The sequence below is a fragment of the Podarcis melisellensis genome (assembly GCF_964234715.1).
Source record: "Podarcis melisellensis genome assembly, chromosome: 7".
Classification (NCBI taxonomy): domain Eukaryota; kingdom Metazoa; phylum Chordata; class Lepidosauria; order Squamata; family Lacertidae; genus Podarcis; species Podarcis melisellensis.
Window position 1 is genome coordinate 22,032,266 of NC_138539.1, and position 27,722 is coordinate 22,059,987.

Below are 27,722 nucleotides of genomic sequence, written 5' to 3' on the forward strand. Positions count from 1 at the left end.
GTTGCGTTCTCTTCAGGATGCGAACGGGGCTCTGGAACAGATCCTGTTCGCATCCAGAGGTACCACTGTAAAGAGAGGCATTCACTGCTCCACCCACTTTTGTCTCTGGCCCACCCACTACTGGCATGTGGTTCCTGGAAGGCTGCTCATGAGGGAATGCAGGCCTTGGGCCCAAGGCACTATAATGAAAAGGAGAACCAACCATCCCTGAACTACAGCCACCAGAGATAGTATTGACTATTATTCATTATCCCCAGATGAATGCAGATACCCTGATTCTTCCAGGAATAGTTGGTTCTCCTTTTCATTATATTCAGCCTATAATTTGCACCCTGAACATGTAAACAAATCAGTGTTGTTAATTTCCCAGCAAAAGCTTAGGCCAAAGCAGTGGTCCCAGCAAAGAGATGGGCTTGGGGATTAACTAAACACAGCTAAGTAGAACTAATGGGGCAATTATAATCCTCCAGTGCTCAGCTACTTCAGCAAATACAAAATGGTTCTTTTCAAATTACAGATATGCCAGAATTGAGAAACATACCAAGAAAAAAGGACACCAAGAACTCAGGCCAATGTAAGTTTCAATAGTGGGAGTGGTCCCTACTCACAAGACAATAGTAACAAAAGCTAATCCATTCAAAAGTATGTATTTGGACAAGAATTACAAACTCAAATAGTGCGACCACTCCCACTATTGAAACTTACATTGTCCTGAGTTCTTGGTGTGCTTTTTTCTTGGTATATTTAATAACAAGAACTCCCAACTTATTTAACGTAAGAATTGAGAAACATACACTATCATTCTGTAATGGGATAGTGAATGGGCATTCTGACCTGGATTATTAGACTGCATCTCTTCAAGCTTTCCTAATGTTTAATCTTTTGCTATACTTACGCATTGCTGATATTTGCTGACATGATCTGTTTTATATTTTTTTTAATGATGTAGTAGTCCACTATAAAGGTATAACATCTTTGAAAACCAGTAAAAGGACAAAACAGATATACATGGTTATTCAGTAATAACTATGTTGCAGATAAATTAACCTGACAGTTTACTTTTTTATTTCACAAACAAATATATTTCTGGATTCTGGTAGGTAGCTGTGTTGGTCTGACGCAGTAGATGTGTGTGTGCGCGCATGCACATTTCTTCAGATATATCTGAAGGTGCTACTGGACAATTATTTTTTTTAAAATATTTCTGGTTCTTCTACCATAAGTAATCATACAAAACATGTAACAACTACATGATTTACACCCCACAGCAAAGTCTCTGACAACTGAATCGTATAAGAAAAGGAATTGATTGAAACTATTTTACCCCTTTGCGGCAGAGAGAAACGAAATATAATCTTTACGGAAAAGGAGTACTTACACCACTTATCTACAAAATGCTAGTATATAGTATTATTTTTGCAACATTATAGAAAACACTACATCTATGCAGAATATGTAGAAGAAACCAAAAGCTGACCAGACACCTAACTAGATCCTTGTTAATCAAATGATTCAGCAATTTAGCACCAGCAAATCCTTAATTAGTTTATTATTATTTCAGTTCAAGTTAAATGGAGAAAAAATTGTGAAAGATAAAATTACACTAATATATGTTTAACAACATTGGGGAAATGCAACTGTAAGTATACAGTAAGTAAATGCAGCTATTAAAGATATACTGTCACAAACAATTTCAGGTACAGTACCTCATTTTATTGTTTTTCTGGTCATCACCCTTATCTCCAAAGCTTTAATATTTAGACAGTCCTTTAAACAACTTGTACTGAGCAAATTACCTTACTAAATTATCATACTAACAATCTTCTACAAAAACCACAAATATTAACCCACACAGATTAAGTAACTGAATTTAACTACCTGAAATCCATTCTTCTCCGCTGATCCCCTGGATCACAACTGTAGACATCTTTTTAATTTTAAAAATAGTGGATTTGTAATGATCCATTCCTGATATTTTGTAGCTTGTTAAAACACGATATGCATTCAAAGGGAAAAATAATGCTGCACACTTATTGTATCCAAAATCTTATCTATATCTGAGCGCGGAGTTGCTTCTCATAAACCTATGCTGTGGCACATCCAGTGTACATAATGGTAAAAGATACACTTGCCAGAAATTACCATTCAAAAGAAAATAAAGCACTAAATTACTGTTTTAAAAGAGGGTGTAATCCCACTGTAAGCAAGGACAATTCCATGTAACTCCTGAAGTTTTCAGTCATCTATTTGTTATAGATACAATCCACACAGAGCTCTGAGCAAGCAGCCAAGAACAAAAGAAAGTCTGGTTATACTTTCTACTTTACTCTCTTAATAGCAATGTCTTCATTATTTATATATATCGGCACTGGTTTCCAGCAGCTGAAGCCAAATCTATCTGGTTAAATATTCATTGTCTCCTCCTGTGCCATAATGTCCAACTGTACTCAAAAGAATCCTAGGTGTGCTGTTACACACCTGTGGCTAAAAGAAGGGATTTGCTTAGCTAAGTTTGATAAAAGGCCTATGTCTGAAACTTAACAGCACTTGATATGGTTTCTGAATGCCTCACCAGCTGGTCAATATAACATAACACTCAAACACAATTTAACATTCTGGCTCTGCATCTGAAGAGCTTTTAGAGTTCGTCTCAACTGATGTCGTGATGGAGGGGCTTTACCTCAGCTCTGGAACATGTGCTTTGCATATATAAGGTCCCATGTTCAATCCCTGGCATCCAGTTAAGGAACTTACGTAACAGGGCTGAAAAGATCACACCATGAATCCTAGAGAGCTACAGAATATCAGGGTTGGCACTACTAGGCTACAGGGACTATTGATCTAATTCCGCAGGTGGCATTTCCTTCATGTTCATTACTTATCACTATATCAAAATGTGTTTAAAGGATGGTTGATACATTTGTAGATTGGTATTTAAAGAAAAACTTTAACAACCTAATCAAGAGTTATTTCAATGACACAACACCACTCAGTACTGTATTAGGTTGTAGGATTTCAGCACTGCTATACATTCCTAGCTGTCATGCCACTCTGCTGGGGAGAGGGCAACTCTATTCAATCCTCTTGCATTCCAACCTCATGAAAATGCATGAGTGACATCTCCCCCTTTAATCCTTTTTTGGCAAAGGGGATTGAGCTGAAGCACCCTTTAGTGCCAAGATAGTTGAGGCTGAATTGGACTCCCAGAAAAAAATATGCTCTGTGCACAATTCACTTTCTTCTCAAGATTCTTTGGGCGATAAAGAGCAATACCCCTTTCATCAAAAGCATAATGTGGGATGAGGAGGAATGGCTATGTATCTTTAGATCAATGTTATTCCTTCCTTCATAATCACTTTTAGGCCCTAACAAGACTAGCATCAGTATAAGCAAAGTACTGTCCCATTTCCAGTCTTTCATTCTAAATAGGGAAGCAATCCACCAGAGCCAAATGATTCACCAAGAATCAGAGGGCTTGAGACCCATGTGCTGAAGGGCAAAATAATTGTCCATCCCCACAGACCAGCAAGATTCAGGAAACGCAAGCAGCTTGGAGGCTGGAGTACAGAGGATCTGTCCAGCAGCATCAGCAGCCTTCGTCAGCGATTAGAGGTCTAGTGCTGAACAGTCTGTCCAGATAAACACTAGAGTTTGAAACCAGAAAATGGGATAGAATTTTGGTTCCACCAGTTTCCTGAGAGCAACAAAAGGATTTTTAAATCAGCCTGGCCGACCCACACTTCTAGAACACTTATCCTGACAACTTTTAAAAGGATATCATCTCCTGAGTAAGATCCAAACACTGGGTGCTCTGTGCTTCCAAGCAAGTGTTGCACCTTCTCATATGCACTTTTACTTGTGGAGTTGCTAAGATTGCCAAGGGCAAATGATCTAGAGCCTTCAGGATTTGGTGGATGGAGGGTTTGGAGCAGGGGTGTATTCTTAGTTAGGTGTTGCGGTTTCCTTCTGGGAATATGACTCTTCCCAGAAATTGCTGGTGCCAGACTGGAATCTCCTTTTCTGAGAAGGTTTCACCCAGTTCTGGTTCTGGACATAGGCCGGCCCTGACATGCACATCAAAACTTGCTCAGTGTGTTTAGAGGCATTTGATGGGGATGACAGAGGCCTTTCTTCAGTAGTATGGATTGTCTACCATGGGAGTAGTACCTCTCCTACCTGGTTATTTTAGCACTACCTTCCACTGCTCACACATGGACTCTGCACACATGCCCAACAGCAAACTTTGGGATCTCAAAGGAATGCATTCCCCAAAATTCAGAAGAATTGGGTAAATGACCATAATAAGGACTAGTTAGTAATTATTTCCCTGGTGTAAATTCACTTATTTAAGGAAGCTCCAAAAATGTACCCCATGGAACTGAAAAATCTGACTGAAATCATGTTAGAGCCATTATCAGCCATACAGGGGGATTTTACAGTTCTTTCTTAAGTTTTCAAAAGCTGAATAGAGAATCCCTTGGAGAACTAATTTGAATTTATATTATATTTATTTTTAGAATTTATATCTTAGCTTTCCACAAACATTAGAAATATAATTTGAAACTGGGTGGGTGGGGGGACTAGACAAAATTTCTCTAATCATCAAAGGAAATGTATTAAGAACAAGTGATGCCATACAAATTACAGGCTAATCCAAACCTCAGAAGCAGAATAATTTATATTAATGCTAATTTTGAGGGCAATCCTAGACTTCCAGCGTCAAAGGAAGATGTCTCATTTCTTGCTGCAATGATGAGCGGTGGTCAGTAACTCAAAGAATTTCAGGCAGCAAGGCTGAAAAAGATCTCTCTCTTCCAAAGATCTTGAAGAGCTACTGCCAGTCACAGCACTGGCCAAGAGAAACTAGTAACACAATAAGGGCAACCTTATACAAACAGTGTGTCAAGCAAGTGGTACATCATTTTAAATTCCACTTGGAAGCCAAAGCTATAGATAAATAAGAACACTATTGTTTTCAAAAGAAGCAGCAATATTCCCCCTTATAGAAGTACAGAACAGTATCCAATGGAGCACAATAGTTTGCAGTACAAAGGGAAAACCAAGAACGACCCTGTTAATCCCTGGAAGGTTTCTTATAAATTATTTTTTGAGGGAATTTATACCCCTCTCTTCCAATATAAGTCCAGTGCTCCGGGCTGCTTAGTTGATTAAAAACAGCTAGAAGAATGAATACAACTTTAAAAATTAAACAATGCTTTAGAGCTTGATCTTAAGCACACTGAGTTTCAGTCCTCAAATTTACATTATAACTACCCCAGTGACTTCTAAGTAACTGCATAAGTGACTTTAGGCACAACCCCCTAATGGCTTTTACTGAACAACTGTGCTCTTATGCAAATTATTTTCATTTCAAAAAGTTACACAAAAGATGATAGACAGCAGCAAGTGTTTCCAGTATTTTAAAATTGTAATATTTGTAAAAGCAGTATTCTTTCTTTTCATCAAAATAAACTGCAGCAGCATTCCCAGAACATTGACTTGGATACAAATTAAGCCATGCTTAGAGGAGACCCACTGAAAATCAATGAGACTGGCTGGTCATCATTTAACTTGTCCCACTGATCTCAGTGGATCTACTCTAAGCATGGCTAAGCCTGTATTCAACACATTATATTATTCTGGCCTTATGTACTTTTTATTATTTTCTATCAGCTATTAAGCTGGGAACACAAGATTGGGAGAGTGCTCTTAAAACACCATTTACTTTTGAGTAGTGCAAACTAAGTCACAGAGTAGATCCACTAAAATCGAAGGACTTAAGTCAGTCAAAACTGTTATGATTTCAATGGGTCTACCCTGAGTATAACTTACTCAGACACTGCCCTGTGTATATTAGTATATAACTCATGCAATATGGATACAGCGAGCAACTAAAATGAAATAAGAATTTAAAGAAAATTTAGGTTTACATTTATAACATTCCTTTTGTATTAATAATAAAAACCATATTATATGTGCAGTGGGGCATAATGATATTAATCAATGTTTACAGATTAAAGGTCAATAAGGTTTACAGCTTTACATTATCTAACCAGCTTCTATTAGGGTTTTGTTATGTAATGGCATGTGTCTTGCAAGCTTTTGCATGCTAACTTGGAAGTATGGGTTTTATCACACACTCCAGAAGCAGAGCTCCTCTTCTCCCCCTGTGCACCCCAAAAATCTACCCCAGAATGGGAAGAGAGGTCAGGGAAGTTCAAGTGAGCATGTGAGAACATGTTGCATAAGCAGAACAGCAGCACTGAATACAACCCAATGTATTAGTGTTCATGGGGCTTGCTCACTAATAAATTTAAGGTTGCATTTTTACCCATTAAGCTTATACTGTGAGCTCTCTGGATACAGCTATAAATATGCTGATGTACTTGCTGAGGCCCAGTTAGAACATGGGGTAAAAGAGGCTACAAATAATATAGCTATTATACAACAGATTCTTCCTCCTAATATGATCCCATATTGCAATATTAAAGAGAAAAGCAATTAGTGAGGAAGATATTATTAATTTTCAACATGCATCATGTGCAGAATGCAAAACAAATATATGCTTTAATGTTAATACTTTGCTTAAGAGAGAATTTTCATATATCACAAGGTTGGTTTCTTTTTGATTAATTTTTGTTAGAAATTCAATTTCCATTGTTTGCCTTTAATTGAAAAGGATCAACTACTACTGACTTTAGTGAAAACCAGGTCACATTACATAGTATCTGTGTATCTTCCTCACCACTATAAACATATAAAGTATGAAGTGGAGAAGTTGCATCTTCAAACATGTGGTGGATGTGCATCATGTAACCGCAGCCAATTGCGGCTCCATGGTGAAAATCTTCTGCATGTCCCCAGTATCTCATCATGTGCATCTCCTCTTTAGACTTTATATAGTTTACAAAAGCAACAATAGGAAAATGCCCATGTTCCAGCAGTACTGCCAAACTGACTTGCACTCATAATGCACCTCAGCAATGCAACCCAGTTGAACATAAAATACCAAAACATAAATTATCTGAGACAAAAAAAAGGTTCTAACCACTTTATCCTCCTGGAGAGCATATCCATGAAAGCAAGTAAGAAAGAACAAGAAAAGAGAAAAGAGAAAAAGAAAGTTACTTCTATTCTGAAACCTCCCCCCACCAGTAATATCTGTTAGTATATAGACTGCAAAGAAACTATCATTATAAAAGCTATATGAAATATATATGGCCAAGAGCTGTGTGTGTCTTAATAGAAATGAGTACAATAGCTCCCAGCAGTAACATCTAATATCTCAGTCCTCCAGAAACATCAGCATCACTGAAGATTCTACACTACACAGAAATTGCAGACTACAAGGAGTCAAAACTATCTAGGCATAATTCTAGGATGCAGTACTGGTCATAGAATCAAACTTCCTATGAAAGTTACCTTTCATATAAAAAGACAAAAATTAAAAAGATTCCAGACATTACAGCTATGAAGGTACGGTGAAAGTCTGCAGTCAATACAGTACCTGCTGAAATCTCATAAATGAGGGTGCATGTCTAAATAGTTTTTCCAAGGTTTAGGAGAGGGTCTTTGGTAACCTACAGGCTTCTTGCCCATCCACAAGCCTAACAAAACAAGCATTATAAATTATACAAAATTGCTTGATTCTCACAATTTATATCGAATGAAGAATTTAGGTATATTGAGGAATACGGAATACAATTTTAGATTGCAGTCCTAGACTCCAGCTCTACAATTCTATGATTCTATGCTCCCACTGTCTGCATCTCTCCCTTCTTTGCTAGTTTGAGCAAAATTTAGTTTATGCAGGCAAACTATGATTTTCCATAAAAGCATACCTGAAAACCATGGTTTGAAATTTGCTTTCCACCCATCATATTTTGCCTATTTTGGCCTCTGTTGCAAAATACAGTATGGGAAGTATGCAAGCCCAAATTCCATTCATGGCATTATGGCTGAAGAAGGCTAAAGTCTGGTCAGCTTCCATTTCATAATAAACCCAGAACTGGTAAAGCCTATTCTAGGCCAGTATATGCACATATATTCCATTCCTTTTCCTGATGTGCTGTTTGTCACAACTTTTTCCTAGCTAGGGCATATCTGGAAGTGTTTTGTGGATTCTATCTGCCTGTCTTGATTTTGTGGAATTCTCCCATTTGAAGTGCTAACCCTTCACTACTAGGCAGAAGTACCTTGCTCAAACACATTGTATTATGAATACCTTAAACAACTCCTATGGCTATGCTTCTTTGCTGTTAATGTGTAGGAGAGTGCAGAGTGGTCAATTTTTTCTCTATCCTGAGTTTTTCACTATTAAAAGAGCACAAGGTTAAGATTGGGAAATCCAGTTTGCAGCTGCAGCTTCCTACTATAGGGCAGATGCTTGTCCCTACACCTTTTTGTCAATAAGATTCAGGTCTCATAGGGTTCACTTGTCTTCCAGCCTTTGGAAAATGGGCCTTAATTCCTAGAACTCTATACTTACTCAGTTATGTGTATGGGCCTCAGCCTTCATTTCCTCCTGGGAAAAGTACATTAAAGAAACATTTTCTAAAATGATAAAATATTTTACACCATCCACAATGTGGAAAATGTACTGGGATGTTAAACTTGTGAGCTTTCACTTTGCTGTCCACTTCCTACATGCCACTATGTCACTAGCCTGAGGTCAATCAGTACACGCCAGTTGAAAATTCATAAATCCTTTTGCCATTTCTATTGGGAGTATGACCTATATACTGAAAATCAGTCAGAAGTGTGAAATTTGTTGTGAATTTTAGAAACACAGCATTATTGAAACAGAGACAAATCATGTGGTCACATGATCAGTATAGAAAGTGCTGTTGACTTATGAACTTTGGTGAGAAGAGTCTCACACAGCAGTCTGCAAGTATGGCAGGATATTTTTCAAGAGCTATGGTATGGTAAGCAGACACGCACCCATCTCCTTGAATGTGTGCCAAAGTTCTTCACCCTACCCACCCTTTTCCACAGGCCAATTTGATTTGCACCCACCAACCTTAAAATTACAAAGGAGGGTGGGAGCTGCAAAAAGTTCAAGAATTGGACTTTCTGCTCTTTCAGCTGGCAAGCCAGATGCATGTTTGATCTAGCCAGCTTTCCTGTTGCAGCTTTGTCTATTAAAAAGGAACGGGCTGAATCAAATATGGTTGACTGCCAGTATGATTCAGAACAATAAAAATTAGGGAGGGTAGCAAGTAATAGGTGGCTGCTAACTTTGGGTTAAACTATTGAGTTATAAATGATAAATATTATAAATATATGTAGCATTTCACCTTTTTTGTAGAATCAATGGCTGTTGACTAATTGTTAAAGATTTTTGACTTTGCAAAAGTGCTAATGCTAAGATTTAACTCAATTTCCTGTGGTATAGCCAAAATGGTACCATCTATGTATAGCAGGAAAATCTCAAGGTCTGCAAAAGTCCAAAAATATTTAGCAAAAATCCTTAAGGAGAGCAAAACCAAGACAATGGGGACTAAGCATACGCAGAAGGCCCAAAATGCTGATTGACTGCTGTGGTGAAACAGAAAACCAGGCAGAAGGGACAATGGAGTGGCTATCCTGTCCAAACATTGGCCTTAGCAGTTCAGGGGTTCTGAATAAAGACAAATGTTCATGGTTGGAGAAGCAGAGCAAGGCGAAGGAGGGTGACCAAGATGATAGAGCCTGGAATCCAAGCCTTATGAGGAACAGTTGAGGGAATTGTGTATGTTTAGCCTGGTAAAGAGAAGACAAATATGATAAGGTAAAGGTAAAGGGACCCCTGACCGTTAGGTCTAGTCGTGGACAACTCTGGGGTTGTGGCGCTCATCTCGCTTTACTGGCTGAGGGAGCCGGTGTACAGCTTCCGGGTCATGTGGCCAGCATGACTAAGCCGCATCTGGCGAACCAGAGCAGTGCACGGAAACGCCATTTACCTTCCCGCTGGAGTGGTACCAATATGATAGCCATCTTCAAATAGCTAAAGGGCTGTCACATGGAAAATGGAGCAAGCTTGTTTTCTGCCACTCTGGAGGGTAGGAACCAAACCATTGGATTCAAGTTACAAAAAAGGATATTCCAGCTAAATATCGAAGAATTTTCTGACAGTAAGAGCTGTTTGACAGTGGAACAGACTCCCACGAGGTGGTGGACTCGCCTTCCTTGGAAGTTTTTAAGCAGAGATTTGATATCATGGATGTTTTAGCTGAGATTACTGCATTGTAGGGGGTAAGAGTTGTTTGACAGTGGAATGGACTCTCTCGGAAGGTGGTGGACTCTCCTTCATTGGAGGTTTTTAAGAAGAGGCTGGGTGGTCATTTATCATTTTCAGTAAGAAAACAGCTGGTGGAGAAATGGTTAATCCTCCCTCCTGCCAGGTATTGCCATGATCCAGATGCCTAACCTTGTACCTTTGGCCAAGAGAAGAAATGGACTTAGTACACTAGCTTTTCAGATACTTAATCAAACCTTCCAAATAAGTTCACAAAAGCCAAAGGCCTCTCACAAAAACTTATTTGTTTACTTACCCACTCATGTGCCAGGAAAGACAGTTCTTTAATTTAATCTCCTACCCTTAAAAGCCATGAGTGAAATAGCTGGTCTGCAACTGTCATGTTATTTTAAAAATATCTGATATGCATTTCTACCTAGAAGCCAACCCTGTTAAGTTCAAATGGACTTAGTCCTTTGTAAATTGGTATTAAGATTCCCGGCTTAATCCATGGTTTCTGAACAAAGGCTGCAATTATGATGTGGAAAGGTCTTTACAGACACTAATTCTTCCACGTTATCACTTAAAAACTTAAGACAAAACAATCTAATGTGGACCTCACATATCTGGAACAACATATATTCTCAAAGTAATAGAAATAAACAATACCAGAATAAAATATCAGGAATACTCATTGTAATATATTTTCTTACCTTGTTTGAGCGTAACGACACTCTTCCTCCACAACGTGCACAGAATTTAGTTTGGCAATATGAACAATTATGGCCACAGCCATCGGCAAATTTCGTTTTGTGGCAGATACCACAGGTTGGAGCATCACCCTTCTGCTCCTGGTGTTGCTGTGATTCTTCACCCATCTTTTTCACCTGTTCTTTATACATTTCAAACTGTTGGTGCAATTTCCTGCAGAAGCAAACAGTAGAAGATTTATAATACAAAGACAGCAATAAGAAAATAGGTCTGTCAGTGATTACATTTTAAATATTTCAATATTTTATTAACCAACTAATCACATTATTATAGCACACACTGCATCAACATATCAGGATTAGTTGGATGTTATTTCCTCATAGTAGTTCTAATTGAACTAAATAAAACATTCTGAGCCAAATATACCTGTGCAACTCTATGAGACTTAGATATGAGAATTCAGCATGCAGTTTAGGAAGAAGACTAATGGTAACTCCTTTTCAAGACACAGCACAAAGCATAGACTACCACTGAGCTACAGCCCTTGCTCATAGGTAGGTACACTGTTGAGGGTCCCACTCTCATCTGCTCTGGGTGGCAAAACAGAACAGTCAGACTGCTACAGCATTGGTTCCAGTTTGCTGAACTTCAGCCCATCCTGTAACCCTTAAAAATAACAGGAATAATTTCTGAATTGGGAGGTGGCAACCTGAGCATTAAAAAGAGCAAGGGAATGGAGTTTGCAAGTGTGTGCCAGTGCCTGTTGCTTCACTACTAACCCACAACAGAGAAGCACAAGGAATAGTGGATTTAGTATTTTGAGCTTTTAAAACTATATTAGGTAAATGTACATAAAGAAAAAGGGGACGCAGGTGGCGCTGTGGGTTAAAGCCTCAGTGCCTAGGACTTGCCGATCGAAAGGTCGGCGGTTCGAATCCCTGCGGCGGGGTGCGCTCCCGCTGCTCGGTCCCAGCGCCTGCCAACCTAGCAGTTCGAAAGCACCTCCGGGTGCAAGTAGATAAATAGGGACCGCTTACCAGCGGGAAGGTAAACGGCGTTTCCGTGTGCGGCTCTGGCTCGCCAGAGCAGCGATGTCACACTGGCCATGTGACCCGGAAGTGTCTCCGGACAGCGCTGGCCCCTGGCCTCTTAAGTGAGATGGGCGCACAACCCCAGAGTCTGTCAAGACTGGCCCGTATGGGCAGGGGTACCTTTACCTTTACCTTTACCTTTACATAAAGAAAAAAGGCATAAAATCCATTCAAAAAATTATATTTTACTAATGTGGAAATTATAAACAAATTTTAAACTAATAACAGCCTTCTGAAGGCAACTGTGTATTATGAAATCAGACCAAATAACTGAAAGAGGAACTGGAAGAAGAAAATGAATTGTTTTGGCAGACCTGTCTGCTTGCCCTTTTTGTCCACAATGTTCAGTACTGAATAAAGTTTGTCTTTGTTTACTAATCTTGCAAGTCTGGCTCCCTGCCAATATGCCATCCAGCAAGTGCTTTGTAAGTACAATGTTTAGTGTGGGACTCAAAAGCAAACGTGTAGAAGAGAACCATATGGTCAATTAAAATTGTGAGACCAATGCTAAGTTACATATTATTCTTTATATATTTATGGTGTAACTATGATTTGCATACTTCTGTTTTGATCTCTTCATTAAAGTCGTTTCATTGCTTACTTTTTCAGCTAGAGACACCATGAAAATTCTTTACCTATTTCAAAACAGAATTTATCTTGTCCAGCTGATAATACTTACCTGCATTACATATCTAATGCTGTTTACCTTTATAATTAGTATCTATCTCTCATTGATATTTACGACCTTAGCCATGCTATAAATCTTAACCAGTTTACTTAATGAATTTCATCACATTTTGACTTATATTTGACTTGAAACTTTACTTGTCCATAGAATCCAAAAAAGCATTAATCAGAAATTTCTTTTAAAATCAATTAAGAAAGTAGGCTTAAAAAAATTCAGCATGCAGAAATTTTACTTCATATGCAAAACTTTGTACCTCCCCCCCCCAACATGCTTTCAGTAAGCTATACTTTTAGTGTATTCATAAAGTGGTTAACCCACTGTAAAAGTGTCACAATATTTAAAAATTGATGGTGCAAAAATAACAAAATTAAGCATTAGTGCATTTATGAAAAGTCTGTCATTTCAGCTAATATATTATGTACAGCAGATAAGAGCCATCTGTTTGAAGCCAAAAAATCTGTTACTACTGAGAAGATATTACCCACACTAGCAAATGCAGAATTAACTGTCTGTAAGACTTCATCTCACGTGACAAAAATAAACAAGTGCCAAATAATAGATCAGTCTACCTTAACTCAGAAATATAACACCCCTGGACATTACAGTATCAGGATTAGAATGAGTTCATTCCACATCATTTACAACATTCATGAGAATGTTCAATTATTAAATAACTTGTATCCTTTTACTGCTGCAACAGTATTGTTCTTACTTGATGGCTTTCCTTTTTAATGAATAGGAGATAAGCATGGACAATGCTGGGTGTGCTAGCATAGTCAGGGATCAGGAGTGTTTACCACTCCATCATCTAATCTTACGCTGTTCAGAGCTGTGTATGTGTGACCAGGGGGGTGGGGCGAGGGGGAGGCCTGGAGTAATACATGTTGCTTTAGCCAATTATGCCCTGCACTTGTACAGTTGGTGATGCAATGATTTTAGTGCAGCAGATTAAAATTGTTTCTATAATTAAAACAAAATTTAAAAAATAGGGCAGAGGCACTGGCAGCAAACAATAATACAGAGAGAGAATTATTTGACAACAGGGGGCAAAACATGATAAAGCCAAGCTCTCACATAGTGAGCGAGATAGGAAAATAAACTTAGATCGGGGATAAATGTCTGACCTTGCTACATATTGAAACAGCAACTCCCAACCACAGATAGAATTATACCACAAGTACAATTCAAGCATTTACCAAGCCACTGAAAGTCTTTACATTGTGTGGTGAAAGATGCATCTCGTCACCTCCACGACATAGACAGTACCATGTATGAACCAGACACTCTATACAGAGACCTAACTGTGCAGATGGACAGTTCACATGATCTTCAGCAATCATGGTCAGGGGTGGTAGAAGTTGTATTCAAACAACATCTGAAAACTACAGGTTCCCTACTCCTACTCTAGCAGCTACCAAGCACAAGCCTCACACATTATAGGTAAAAGATAAAGGACCCATGGACAGTTAAGTCCAGTCAAAACCGACTATAGGATTGCGGCGCTCATCTCGCTTTCAGGCTGAGGGAGCCGGCGTTTGTCCACGGACTGCTTTCCAGGTCATGTGGCCAGCATGACGAAACCACTTCTGGCACAACGGAACACTATGGCGGAAACCAGAGCTCATGGAAACGCCTTTTACCTTCCTGCCACAGCAATACCTGTTTATCTATTTGCACTGTTGTGCTTTCGAACTGCTAGGTTGGCAGCAGCTGAGACAGAGCAATGGGAGCTCACCCCATTGTGCAGACTCGAACCGCCGACCTTCTGATAAGCAAGTGGTTTAGATCACAGGGCCACCAGCTCCCGTAACACATTATAAAAAGGTAAAGGTACCCCTGCCCGTACGGGCCAGTCGTGTCCGACTCTGGGGTTGCGCGCCCATCTCGCTTAAGAGGCTGGGGGCCAGTGCTGTGCGCAGACACTTCTGGGTCACATGGCCAGCGTGACAAGCTGCATCTGGCGAGCCAGCACAGCACACGGAAACACCGTTTACCTTCCCGCTAGTAAGCGGTCCCTATTTATCTACAGTGGTGCCCCGCAAGACGAATGCCTCGCAAAACGAAAAACGCGCAAGACGAAAGGGTTTTTCGGTTTTTGCGTCGCTTCGCAAGATGATTTTCCCTATGGGCTTGCTTCGCAAGACGAAACGTCTTGCGAGTTCTTGCAAGTTTGTTTCCTTTTTCTTTAAACCCCTAAGCCGTTAATAGCCGCTAAGCCGTTAATAGCCGCAAAGCCGCTAATAGCCGCTAAGCCGCTAATAGCCATGCTTCGCAAGACAAAAAAACCGCAAGACGAAGAGACTCGCGGAACGGATTAATTTCGTCTTGCGAGGCACCGCTGTACTTGCAGCCGGGGGTGCTTTCGAACTGCTAGGTTGGCAGGCGTAACACATTATAAGACACTGCTATTAAGGGTGTTGGGGGAACATACCCAAAATGAGGATAAACCATTAATTTCATTTATTAAAAGAATGCAAACTTGTTACCCAGGTGGTATAGCATCTGCTTTGCAGGCAGAAAGTTGTAGGTTCAATCCCCAGCATCTCCAGGTAGGGCTGGGGATGTTTCCTGTCTGCAACCATGGAAAGTCATTGCCCGTCAGCATAAATGCTGAGCTAGATGAGCCAGTGGCTCTAACTCAGTTTAATGTAGCTTCCTATGCTCCTGCCTGACTTCTTAATTACAGCCAGTTCTGAGGGTGGCACCACCTGTTAGCTAACTCCTCAATATCAGTCTGTAGAAAGATTGGAGCAAAACTAGATTAAGTTGGCAAGTAATTGATTCTGTTAACCCTTCTGCCTTCTACCCTACCAGTTCTAATGGGCACCAGCTACTACAATTCCTGAATATGTATCACTTTAAACTTGCTTAAATTAAAGCACAAAGGTGCTCTTGCCCTACAGCCTGTTTAACAGAGTCTCCATCCTTGGTGGTTCCCATCCCTAGTAGATTTGTGGTCCCAGTCCCTGGTACACACTGTCTCTATTCCCATCCTTTTTAATGATTTTATTTAGGTACGCACAAGAAAGAGAACAAATGGGAAGGGGGGAAATTCCCCCCAATGGCCCACCCCACACAGTGTTAACAGTCCATGAGTAGTTCACAGAAGTTCTTTATTGAAGTCTACTATAATGCTTATATGAAGTCCAATATTGTCCAGTGGCAGGAGATGTGAACCAAGCAAAAAGACCAATACATACCCTTCCATCCACCATGTCATGAAGGTCTATTTTCCCTTTTGGTTAGATTCTGCAGGAGCCTTTTCAAAACTTTTGTTAGTATGAGTTGAAAGTATTGCTATTGAAAATGAGGTACATGACATCTCCAGGAATACACATATAAATGTACCCGCAGAATGAAGGAATTTACACAGATACAGAAACCCAACACATGGGGCACGTCCAGACAGCCACTATTTTCAGGAGGGATTCAATCAAATGCTGGTAAATTAAGGCTGCTCAATTAAAGCTGATTTGGAACTCTTGTGCCACAAACCTGCTTCCCCAAAAGATTGGACTTAAAAAAACCCAAAACTTCAGAATAGTTTCTAATTTTCCACATGAGTGGCTTTAGATATCATTAAGTGTTTCATTACAGCCTCCCAGCACCACCCTTCTTTGCTTTGTTTGAATACGTAATGAGTAATAGATTGGGACTGTGAATATGTTAAAAGAAAGAATACAAAATCATATGGATGGGAAAGAGTTGCAAGGATTGACTTTTTATTATAATACTTAATTTAAAATGTCCATCTTTCTATGAATTTGTATTGTTGATTATTTGGAATTCTTCTCAGATATGTCCATATATTCTGTAACCACTCTTTTAATGTTGGAGCTGGGTTTTTTTCCTTTCCAAAACTGACCAATGTATAATCTTGGTCCTGGTAATAAACTAGCAACCTATTTTAAGTTGGTATTTTTCACTTCTGTTTTTAATATACACAAAAGAGTATTCTTAGAGCTTCTTGACATATTATATCCTTTAATTTCCTGAACTGTGTTGAGAACCAAATTCCAGATTTGGTTTGTTGTTGTTTTTTACACAACTCCAGAAAATATGAAGATAGCCCTTAATCTCCTACATCTCCAGCAAAATAAGTTTATCTTAATTTAGGGGGTGTAAGATACCATTGATTGGTGGATTTTTAAAAACTTTCATTTAGATTAGTGGTTATTAATGTTTTTGATATTGTTTTAAAAATCCATATCCACTATGTTTGTCTTATGGTCAAACAGAAATTTCTCAAATCCCTTTTCCACTTTCTTTTACATGCAATCTTTGGCCTCTTCTGCAGGCTCCACTGCTGCTGCCAACAATCTTCAGCCACTTTATGGCCAAAATTCTTTGGCTACTTGCTAAGTCTCTTCAGGAGCATCCAAGCTTCCTAACACCCATTGCCAACTGTGATGCTGAAAGCAAGCGCAGCTGGTTTAAATGTGCTTAAGAAAGATCTGACTCAAGTCTACCAACCGTAGGCTTAAATCTGCTCTGCACCAATAGTTCCACCCCCTAAATTGGCTATGATTGGCCAGTTTGACTTTGAAATTAAGGAGAGTCCTGACACTCCCCATGGTTGGCCAAGGCTCATAATGACACCAGCCAGCTGTACAGGAAGGCCAACCCTGGCTTGCCTACAGCCATGCCAGACCACAACTGCTGCCAAAGTGGTAAGAGGTATTTTCTTTACGTTAGCATGTACCATTATACTTTCAATTTTAGTATTCTGACAGTGTGGGCTATATTTAACTATTATTTGTTCCATAATGTGTGTAAGTTGCATATATTGAAACATAGCCAATCTTGTCACCTGGTTATATGAAATTATATGCCCAAATTTCAGGCAGTTGACCACATGCAACATCTTTTTTTGGAACCAGAATTGTAAGTTTATAATAGAATACAGTTCATTCTCTGTAAACTCATTTATTAGCATGGAAGTTAAGGGTGATAAACTCAGTACAGTACCATTTTCTGTGGCAGGGAAAGACTTTGAGATACAAAAAGTGATGGGGAAATGCACTGTAATGTGTAGGATAACATTGCTTTGACACAATGTCATCTAACCTAACTGCAACCAAATAAGAATGAATGCTCATTAAATAGCCATTCTGCTCTTAATCTCCCCGCAAACAAAGCAGCACAAATTTCAATAAACTGATGATCCAGAAACACGCAGACATACATGGTTCTGATATTTTCTAAGCTGGTAAGAGTGTTCAAGTGACTGAATACAGGCTAGCCCCTCTCCTCTTTACAAACCAGAGAAAGTCCATATGATCCAGGTACTACATATAATACACTACAGCTTGTGAAGTTCAGTTAGAACGTTTGATAAGATATCTAACCAAAATAATAAAGCTAATATTAAATTACAAGACTCAGAAGCCCAACCCTGTGCAGATTTACTCAAAAGTGAGTCCTGCAAAGTTCAATGGGGAGTTTACCCCGAAGTAAGTGTGTATGGGATTGCCACCCAAAAATTACTAAACTGAAGCAGAATAAATCTCGAAAATGAATACAGTGTGCAGCAGGTAGAGAAGAGCTTACAGTAATGTGTAATGCAGGTAGGTCACACTAACAGCCTGGTTGTGAAAATAAGTACACAAGAGTGTTTTTGTTTTCATAAATGAACTGTGGGAGGGCATATTATGTCATAATATCAACACATATTAGGCATGGTCAAGGAACATGGGCCAAGATAATATGGGTAAGCTACTGGCATAGCTGAAAGATATAATTAAACACATATAGTATCTTCCTTTCACTGTTAGCAACAGATGTATTTCCACAGCTAATACTGACAATCCCATAGAAGTACCGTCAGCAATGATGTCTCAGGGCTGAGACTCTAAATGTATAGGTTAGGCCTAGGAGCCAGAATAGAAAACCTACACATTTTTTGGCAAAGTGATAGGCACTATTGTGAGCCAAGAAAAGAAAGCCAGGAGGAATCTCATTATATTGCACTGAATAGAATTGTCTCGACTAATCAGAACACAACAATGCTATTTGGTTACTGACCCACAGACATATGGCTCCAACTCTCTGCTTTCACTATAGCTTTGGGAGTCTGGTCTGCATAAGTCTAATATCATAATATTTTTATGCACATATATGGGGCTACTTTGCACTTTTTAAGTTCACACTTAAACACACAACGTGAAATTAAAAATTTATAAAGTTTTCTACTCTACTTTCTTTCCCAGATCCTTTCTTTGAAGAAAAAAAGCTCCCCCCCCACCCCCACCCATGGGGGAAAAATATGGGATCTCCATATCTTTTCCCATTCAGGACAAAAAGTAGCTAAAGCGGCATATTGAAATGGTTCACCACTCAAAATCCCCACTTCAAGTCACCTGCAGCTACTTTGCATTAACAAAAACTCTGATGAGAAAATCAGTCGTGGAATTACAAGCACAACCATAACAGGGCCTTAAAGCTTTGAATATTAACAATAAGGTGGTATATATTATTCCTTTAGTTTGGAACATACATGCGACACCACAATAACAGAACCTTGGCTAGAATGTGTACCACAAAATAGGAAAGGTACGATGGGGCCCAAGAGGAAGCCCATGTGATTAAAGATCAGAGGCAAGAAGGTTTCCTTGAGAATTCCAAATAATAAAAACATACGGTAATCCACAAACCAGTTGCTGCTAGCTATATATTCTTCTCTATTTAGTATAATTATTCATGTTCTTCATTGACCTCAGCCCTTTGCAAACAATGTTCACTGACTACATGGAATAGAAGCAGAATCCCCATGTCTGGCCTCCACACATCCAAGAAATGAATAGAACACATGCATGTACAAGTTGAACATGTGTAGTCTCTTTCTATGACATTATGAACCTTACAAAAATACATCTCAGATCCTGCATGCAGAACTTAAACATGTATAATTGAATATACACAGACTCTGTTCAGACTTCCAGCTAAACATACAGAGATCAGGGACAGGACAGGAGGCACAATACTGCACTCCTCTCCATATGTGTGATTATCACCTTAGTAGATCATGGTCTAGTGGTTCTTTTGGAAGTACATGAGCTCATCATGAGAATCCCAATAGCCATAGCCCCATGGAGAATCCCAAAATGCAGATAGATGTGACAATCCATTTTATTTATACATAAAAATAAAAGCAACTGCACATAGCTGAGCCAGCCCATCCAGGAAACAAGGTGAGGCAACTGCCTCAGATGGCAGTATTCACAAGGACAGCAGATCCCAACACAGATGTTTACTGTGCCCCACCTTGTTAGTGATGTAGATCTTCACTCACCCCTTCTTCCCTTGTGGGGAGGGAGGTGGGAGTTTATGGTTCGCCTCAGGTGCCAAAATGTCTTGGCCCTGCCCTCGTACATAGCATAATATTCAGAGGACAAAGCTAAAATGGGTTAACTCTGCTTGTCATTGGTTCTGGCTCCACCTACTGTTGGTTGGTTGCCTTACACGCTACCAGTTTCAAGAGGCTCTAGTAACCACTACATAAACCTGTTTATATCACATCAGCTCATACAAGATTCAGATTTTAGTCATTTAGAATAATTAACATAGAAACAAATAAGATTACGTGTTTATCTAACTCCACAATTAATCCATATGGCATTAAGAATGACTAATTTCAAGGGAACTTCCAAGTTGCTTAGGAATATGGTTTTATAAAACAAACTGGAAATACAAGACACGCTAAAATGCTTTTCTAAAGAAAGAATTAACACCCTGTGATTGTTGAGTAGTTAATAGCAACCCGCAGTTAGTCTCATATTTCTGAATATTTTAATTCTACAGTTTTAGCAATCTGAACCAACATACATCAGGGCAAACTTAGGTCTTTCAAATTTTAGTGAGACCCTGTGTAAGGCCACAATTCACCTTCAGTTCTGTTCAATTCACTACATCATAGTTGCAACATCCTGTGGCGCTTCCTAGGCTTGGTGTCCAGTGTGGCGGAACCCGTTGCAATGCCCCAAATCTGCCTCTGCAGATACATTTGCTTACAGCTCTGGTTTAATATTCCTGAACTATCATCGTAATGTATGTTTTGTTTCACAGCTCTGATGGAAGCTGTTGGTATACCCCCAATTTCATCTTAATTCATGAGCACTTGGCACATGAAGGAAGAGATGGACTATTCTGCTCCCAACCAGAGGTGTAGGGATTATTCTGTTGGGAAGGTTGGAGGATTAGGACAGGGGGAGGGAGAGTTTGAATGTTGAAGTTAATCCCTGTTGGAATTAATGGCATCTTTATTTTGTACTGATGGAATATGATAATAACACTGAAATTACTATGATGCTTAATAGATCTATTGCCTGGTATATGCTGTGTAATTTTAAATTAATCTTATAGCGCCACACTTAACTGAAATAACTTGCAAGGTAAATGACCTGAGTACACCAAATAAAAGAAGAGGGATATGGTCTGCTTTAAAGTGAGATAACCCAGACCTTTTTTTTTACAAGACACACATTAACTAAATAATAATAATAAAAAGAAACACAATACTGATACAAAATCCTTCCTCCAATGCAGAGGTGGAGACTGGTACACTTCATGAGGTACTTCCAAAGACACAGGGTCAGCAAATTTGAAAGAGTCATAAAAATGCTTTAAAGATAGCACATTGCTGTACATGTGCCCAGACAGACTATATGGAATTAATCACAACATATTCAACCTTTGCTAGTGGGAATGCAATTTCCTTGGCTCTCTAGTACACACATGTGGTGGTTCAACCTCAAAATTATTCCCTTTTGGGAGAACGTTTTTCAACTAATTAATTTAAATGATTGGGCAATCGCTACAACCAGACCCAAAATAAGCCCTATTATCTTATTTTACTTCTCAGATTAATAACATAACCGATAATGACTTCATCCCCCATTTATTAACTGCAGCTACATTAGTGATTGCAAAAAAATGGGAAAACTTTAAATGCAAATCTTTTTGAGGCCTGGATTTCCTAGGTATGAGATATCTTGCTTTGAACAAATTAACCATTTCACAAAACGAATATTGATCAAGTGGAAGAATCACACCTTCTATACGACATGGTATCCTTTTATTGACTTTGTTAAGACAATCAAACATGCTTTTCATCCTTCATCAACACATAGAAACTTATGGAGAGACATTTTCATTTGATTGCCGTTCTTGAAACATCTAAAACTACAGCAATAGCCGCTATTTTTCTTTCTTTACTGTGCAGTTACTAAGCTCTGTTTTCCTTGTATGGGTATGTTTTGTTATTTGAAATTAAGAATCAATTAAAAAAAAGAACAGACCTTAAGGAATGGCAAAAGTTAGAAGGGTAGTTCAGTGATAAAGTTATAATCAAATATATAGAAAACAAAAGATTTTCAAATAAATTCAGTATGAAAAAAATCACTAAAAGATATTCATAGGCTTTCAAAAGAATCACTTTGCATTAAATCAATAACATTAAATTGAGGCTTCTCCATTGTATAGCAAGAAAACTAACAGAACTTTTATCTGTCTCAGTCAAACAATAAGTACACTACCTGCATGTAGGACTCTAATTCACAGCCTGGATTTTTAATTATAAAAAATTATTTAAATACAATAATCAAGTTGCAAAGCCCAAGTAATATACAATACAATCAACCATGTTCAGGAAGATCCAAGGACAACTCTCACACACCAGTAGAGGTGTGATGGGGAAAACATTTTGTCCCATTTCTCTTTAGCCTTTGTATTACTAGCAGATAAATAAATAATATTGATGCTTCAGAATAGTTATTTGGTTGACATAAGGGGGAGAGAGAGCACCATTTAAACTCAAAAGTAAAACTCAATGTACCCTTATATGTTCAGTTTTTAATATCCTTGATGTATAATTCTCTAACACTAGATTCAGCTTAAGTCTGAGTCTCCGAACTTTGCCATTTCTGTCACAACCATCACATCTTTAAATTAAAAAATGAGCCATTTTTTCATATGGTTCTCATTAAGGGAAATCCATTTATGCATGATGGTAAACACAGAAGACAATATCTGCCTTGCAACTTGACAGATATTGTAAAGGAATGACACAGTGATGATGTAGGTAAATATGTGTACATAAATATTAGGGGCATTCACACAACTGATTTGAAAATTCAAGCTCTTCATGCATATCAGTCATCTTAATTTTGAAGGAGTTCTGCACATGAAGTTCATGAAAGAAGCTGGTCCCCTACAGAGCAGGAAGCATTCCTAACCAACCAATCCTGAAGCCAGGTTCAATTTCCTTTTGCCAATTAAAGATTGAAAAGCAGAATCAGTTATATAGCTAATCCTATAGATGCTAACTGAGCAGTAAGTCAGAAGAGTTCAGCAAGATTTACTACCCAGCAAGCATGCACAGGATTGCAGCCTCAATTTGAAAGATGTTCTTATAAGGATGTTATATATTATTTAAACATACTCTGTGGTATGTTTTAATGCTACAGCAGTACTTAGTCTACAGATAGCGGCTTACTTACGTCTGGGGCTCCTTTTCATTTTGTTGTTTTTGCTGTGGCTGAAGAACGTTATTTACCAGCTCAGTGATCCCACTAAAGGGAAACCACCTGTTTAAATAAGCAAATAATGTGACTGAATAACCAAATAAAATCACACTAGCATAAATGCTTTCTTACCCAATAATAATAGTCATATAAAGGCAGAAAAGCTAAAGCCAATGGGAATGTTCACTGCAATTAAGTCAGCCACTAATAGGATGTAAGGGGAAATAAAGTTTTACATTTAAATAGTCCAGAAGCAGGTAGCAAGAAACTACATCCAGCTAATATGTGGATGAAGTAAGAAGCCGCAAGCAGCTCTTACAAGCCAATCAGAAAGCAGATGACTACCAGCAGCCTATCAGATATTAGTGAAACCTAATACCATCAAAAGGTGCAGAAAGCAGAATATGGCAAAGGTAGAGAAGTCAAGCCCACTACACTTTTAAGATTTTTTTACTTACTGTGTCGCTTGTGGTTTTTGTTCTTCTTTCACCCTAAAAAAATAAGTTTGTGCAGCTGAGTGCAGTGTACTAGAACACAAATCCTATCTGCAGTCCTCACCCTCTCGCTCGACAGGCAACAGAAAGAACGCTGTCATTTCCCTGTTCACTTGCCAAAATTTGTATCTAGACAAGTTTTCCACTAGGCTAATGATATTATTACAATATCACAAACATCTTCAGATGAAGGATGGTATACAAATTTAATAAATAAAATAAAAAACACCTAAAATTCTTAATTACTGTTGTGACATTTCATAATGAACACCTAGTTCTTTCAACAGAATTAATTTAAATAATGAAAATTAATTATTTTAATTAGCTATGTGACCTACAGCATATATTGAACCATAAACTAATATATTAAATTTAACATTATTTTAGTCACTATAAACAATAAAAAGGGCTACAAATAAAAATATTTTTAAAAATTTAATGAAACATAACAAATTGCAAGTATTTTGCATCTCTTCACATATTTGTAGAAGAGTTAATCACTAAGTAATCTCTCTGTTTCTCTGTAAAGTAAATACATTAAGTTTGTGATGAAATGCTTGGTTCAAACTGCTTTCAGCCTGTGATGATCCTTGTTGCAATAAGCATCAGAAGCCCACAACGGTGTACGAATCTTAAGAGCAAGTAGATAAAAGCTAAATTTCATCCTCCACATGAAATTTAATCAAAAAAGTGTGAACAAGACTAGTTAACACATTCCCTAGTTTAACAAAGCATTCTCAAATCTAACAGACAACTTCCATTTATATTTTGTTATTTTGTTACACTTTTCATATGAAATGTTTTAAAAATTCAATGTTTCATTAACAATGTTGCAAGCAAAATATTCTAAACACTCTGTGTTTAGAGCCATACCATATGCTAGGTCAGCCTTCCCCAATCTGAGAGCACCAGTTCAGGGAAGGCTATGCTAGGTCATGCTAGTCTTCATTTACTGAAATCCAGTCACTCTTCCTGTACAAAAAGTGCCAAATGTGTCCCATGCTGCTGCCTCAGAAATGTAGGAAATTGAAGCTCCTAAAGTGGATGTAAAATTCCAATTGTTGCTTGTACATGATGCTATGAGCTAGCATGGCAAGTTTTGCCAACATGCTGCCCTTCAGATTTTGTTGGACTTAGGATCATAGAATTGTAGAGTTAGAAGGGATCTTGAGGGCAATGCTTCAATTCCCAGCCAGCATGATCAGTGCCCAGGTGTAATGTAATGCATGAGACTGTCGAATTACGTTTCTCAACAGTCTCTGCTGTGAGCTGTATATCTGACCAAGGGAACAGAGTTGTATTGCTGGAAAAGGGAGGGAAAGCAGGGAGAAAGACAGAAAACAGACAATAAGTCTTTACTGAAGCCTTTGACACCTAAGATGTATGTTTTTAGGATCCACCCTATTTTTGTTATTGCAAGGTGCTTTATATTGGTTTTAAATTAATGTAACCCAACCTGGGACCTTAGGGTGACAGGTGGGAAATCAATTTAAGCAAGCAAGCAAGCAAACAAACAAATAATGTAGCTTGGGAGCAGGCGTAGGAAGGCTAGTGAAGCACCAGTGGGGACTCAAAATGTGAAAAGAAGAACCATGCTAGCAGTTTAGATAGAAAGGTAGCCTTGGGTTTGTCGCTAGTTAAAGTGACTCTCTGGGAAATGCGCTGAAGTTGTGGAGCCTCACTTAGTGCTGAAGCTGAACTAAGGAACAGGAAAGTCTAGACTGTTTCACTTTTAAACCAGTACTTTTATCATACCATCCCCTAAAGTGGCACCAAGTCTTCCTCTTTACTTACCCCACCAAATCAACTGTTAATTCTCAGATACAAGTCAGTGTGATTTTTGAACCTGATGAAGTACCTTTAGCTACTGATCTGAGGGAGAGGCAGCAGGGAGGCTGATGCAGTGCAAATCCATTGGTGGAGGCTATATGGCACTCCTGCGGGTGTATTTGCACCACACCAGCCTCCCTGCCATCTTGCTGCTCCGTCTCCCTCTTGGTAAGCAGCAGCCACTCAGCTCTTGGAAGGTCGAATGAACACCGTTACCCCACCATACCATCTGCTACTCAATATACCCCTGAGGTTTTTTTGGTGAAATTGCACAGGGCAATGGAGACAATTACTACAGCAGCTTATTTTCATGCTAGAGGGATATGGAAATAGTCAAAGCTGGGTCAGCTGGAAAAATCACGCTGAATGAGTTACACACACAAATAACTGGAATAAGGCCATCAAGCTTCATTTCCTTGATTTTCTACTGCAAGGCAAAGCCCAAAAGATATTCAGAGGCCTAACACAAAGGGATCTACAAACCTACACCTCAGTTCAGAATGCATCGCAGCGAGTGGGGGGGGGGGGCTCCAATTCATAGGCTTAATTAGACCCACCGGGCTTCTGAATTTGGCCTCTGAAGCCATTTTGGTCAAACCATGATCTCTAGTCAATCACATGATCTACTTACTCCAGTCTAAGCACTCAGTGCTAACATCTTAGATTCCTAAGCCTCTTCCTGTTCTTTGACAGTAAAAGGCAAAAGGCAAATGTTTCTCTCCTACCTTAGCGCTGTGGTCCAACAACGCCAAGATCAATGTTGTTGCCTGATCTTTAAGAGTAAGTGGCAGCATTTCCACAGAAGAGGGGGGCATGCTGTTTTTCACTCTTAAAGTCACTGCCTGTATGTGTCTGTCTACCTCTAAGTCTGTGTGTGTGCACACCTGTCTGCTTTATTTTATTTTTATTTATGTTTTTGTTTTGTCTTTATCCATGCTTCCTGATTAGAGTGACAAAAACAAACCCCTGTGTTGCAATAACTTTATGGTTTCAGCTTGCGTTGTGATGCCAGATTTGAGATACTGTACCTTTAAATTTTCTTACTTTGTTCTTAATTATTTGTTATTTGACACACCTGTGAATAACTTCTTCTAAAAATTACTTGGTATGTATTCCTTATTTATTCATTATGCAGGTTGCTCAGTTTTATTTTTGTTAGCATTCATTGTATGTAATGTATTTAATTTCATCATCAGCTGATGAAGATTCATCTTCAAAACAGTTGATCCAATCCAGATATACTGTTCCACTTGTTTGCTGATTGCTACTGAATTTGTTACGTTGGAGCACCCACTACAATACTTCTTGGACATTGAAAGGCATCCTGCCTGCATCATGGTGTTCCTCGCCAGTAACTCATTACGTTGACTACTCTTTGGTTATGGACTGACATATATATTATTTGGATATTATTTGGAAATTGTAAATTTTGGATGACATTCTGCTACCAATAATAATACATTTATTACATTCATTAGCCACATGTTGCTGCTGTATTTGAGCAGATGCTTCCTTATTAGAATCAAGCACCTTTCAGTAATGAGAGGCAAGCAGAAAAGGAACCTCTCCAAAATTTTGGATATTCCCTGAGACTCTAGTCTGCCAATTTCCCCAGACTATAATGGCAGCTTCCTCACTAAAAGTCACTTTATGGCCCATGTAGCTGAGGGAAATCAAAAAAGCTCTCTATATGAAGGAAGTCACTGAGATAGTCTCAACGTTAAACATACCCTAGAAACACCTGATAACAGCACCACTTCAACTGCAAAAGTGCATGAGATGAAAGCAGAAACTGCTGCAGCTACAGGAAAGTCAAAACTCCCAGAGTTGATAAATACATGAAAGCAATGTAGTGTGTAGCATGTTATCAGCGAACTGAAAGCAGCAAGAAAACCATGCAGACCCAAAGAGGCAGAAAACGTGAGGGCAGGCCAATGGGACAAAGCACACTGCCACAAACAGATTCCTGGGAGAAACAAATTAGAAGACTTTTACTGAAAATGTAGCAGGAAATATCATTTTAAACATAAACACCACAGCAATGTAATTTAAAGATGCCGGGAAACTTCACCAGGTGAGAGTTATGAGACGACTTTCCACCTGGAAACTGGCAAGCCTCACTTAATATATCCTGCAAACCAATGAGATAGAGTCAAAATAAAAGTTATG

General features: G+C 38.8%; 1 protein-coding gene across 18 annotated transcripts in view; it reads right to left on the reverse strand.

Annotated features, from left to right (window-relative positions):
- The window catches only part of RIMS2 (regulating synaptic membrane exocytosis 2), a 349,650-nt gene that overhangs the window by 284,173 nt on the left and 37,755 nt on the right, over positions 1-27,722 (reverse strand). For 8 of the 18 annotated variants that reach the window (XM_081918599.1, XM_081918609.1, XM_081918618.1 and 5 more), the window contains exons 2-5: positions 23,688-23,720; positions 23,206-23,292; positions 10,933-11,143; positions 7,049-7,060 (exon numbers count right to left, since the gene is read on the reverse strand). In XM_081918599.1, coding sequence (XP_081774725.1) covers positions 7,049-7,060; positions 10,933-11,143; positions 23,206-23,292; positions 23,688-23,720 — 343 coding nt within the window. The remainder of the gene's footprint in view (positions 1-7,048; positions 7,061-10,932; positions 11,144-23,205; positions 23,293-23,687; positions 23,721-27,722) is intronic. The other 10 variants (XM_081918610.1, XM_081918617.1, XM_081918611.1 and 7 more) reach the window with 3 other exon arrangements.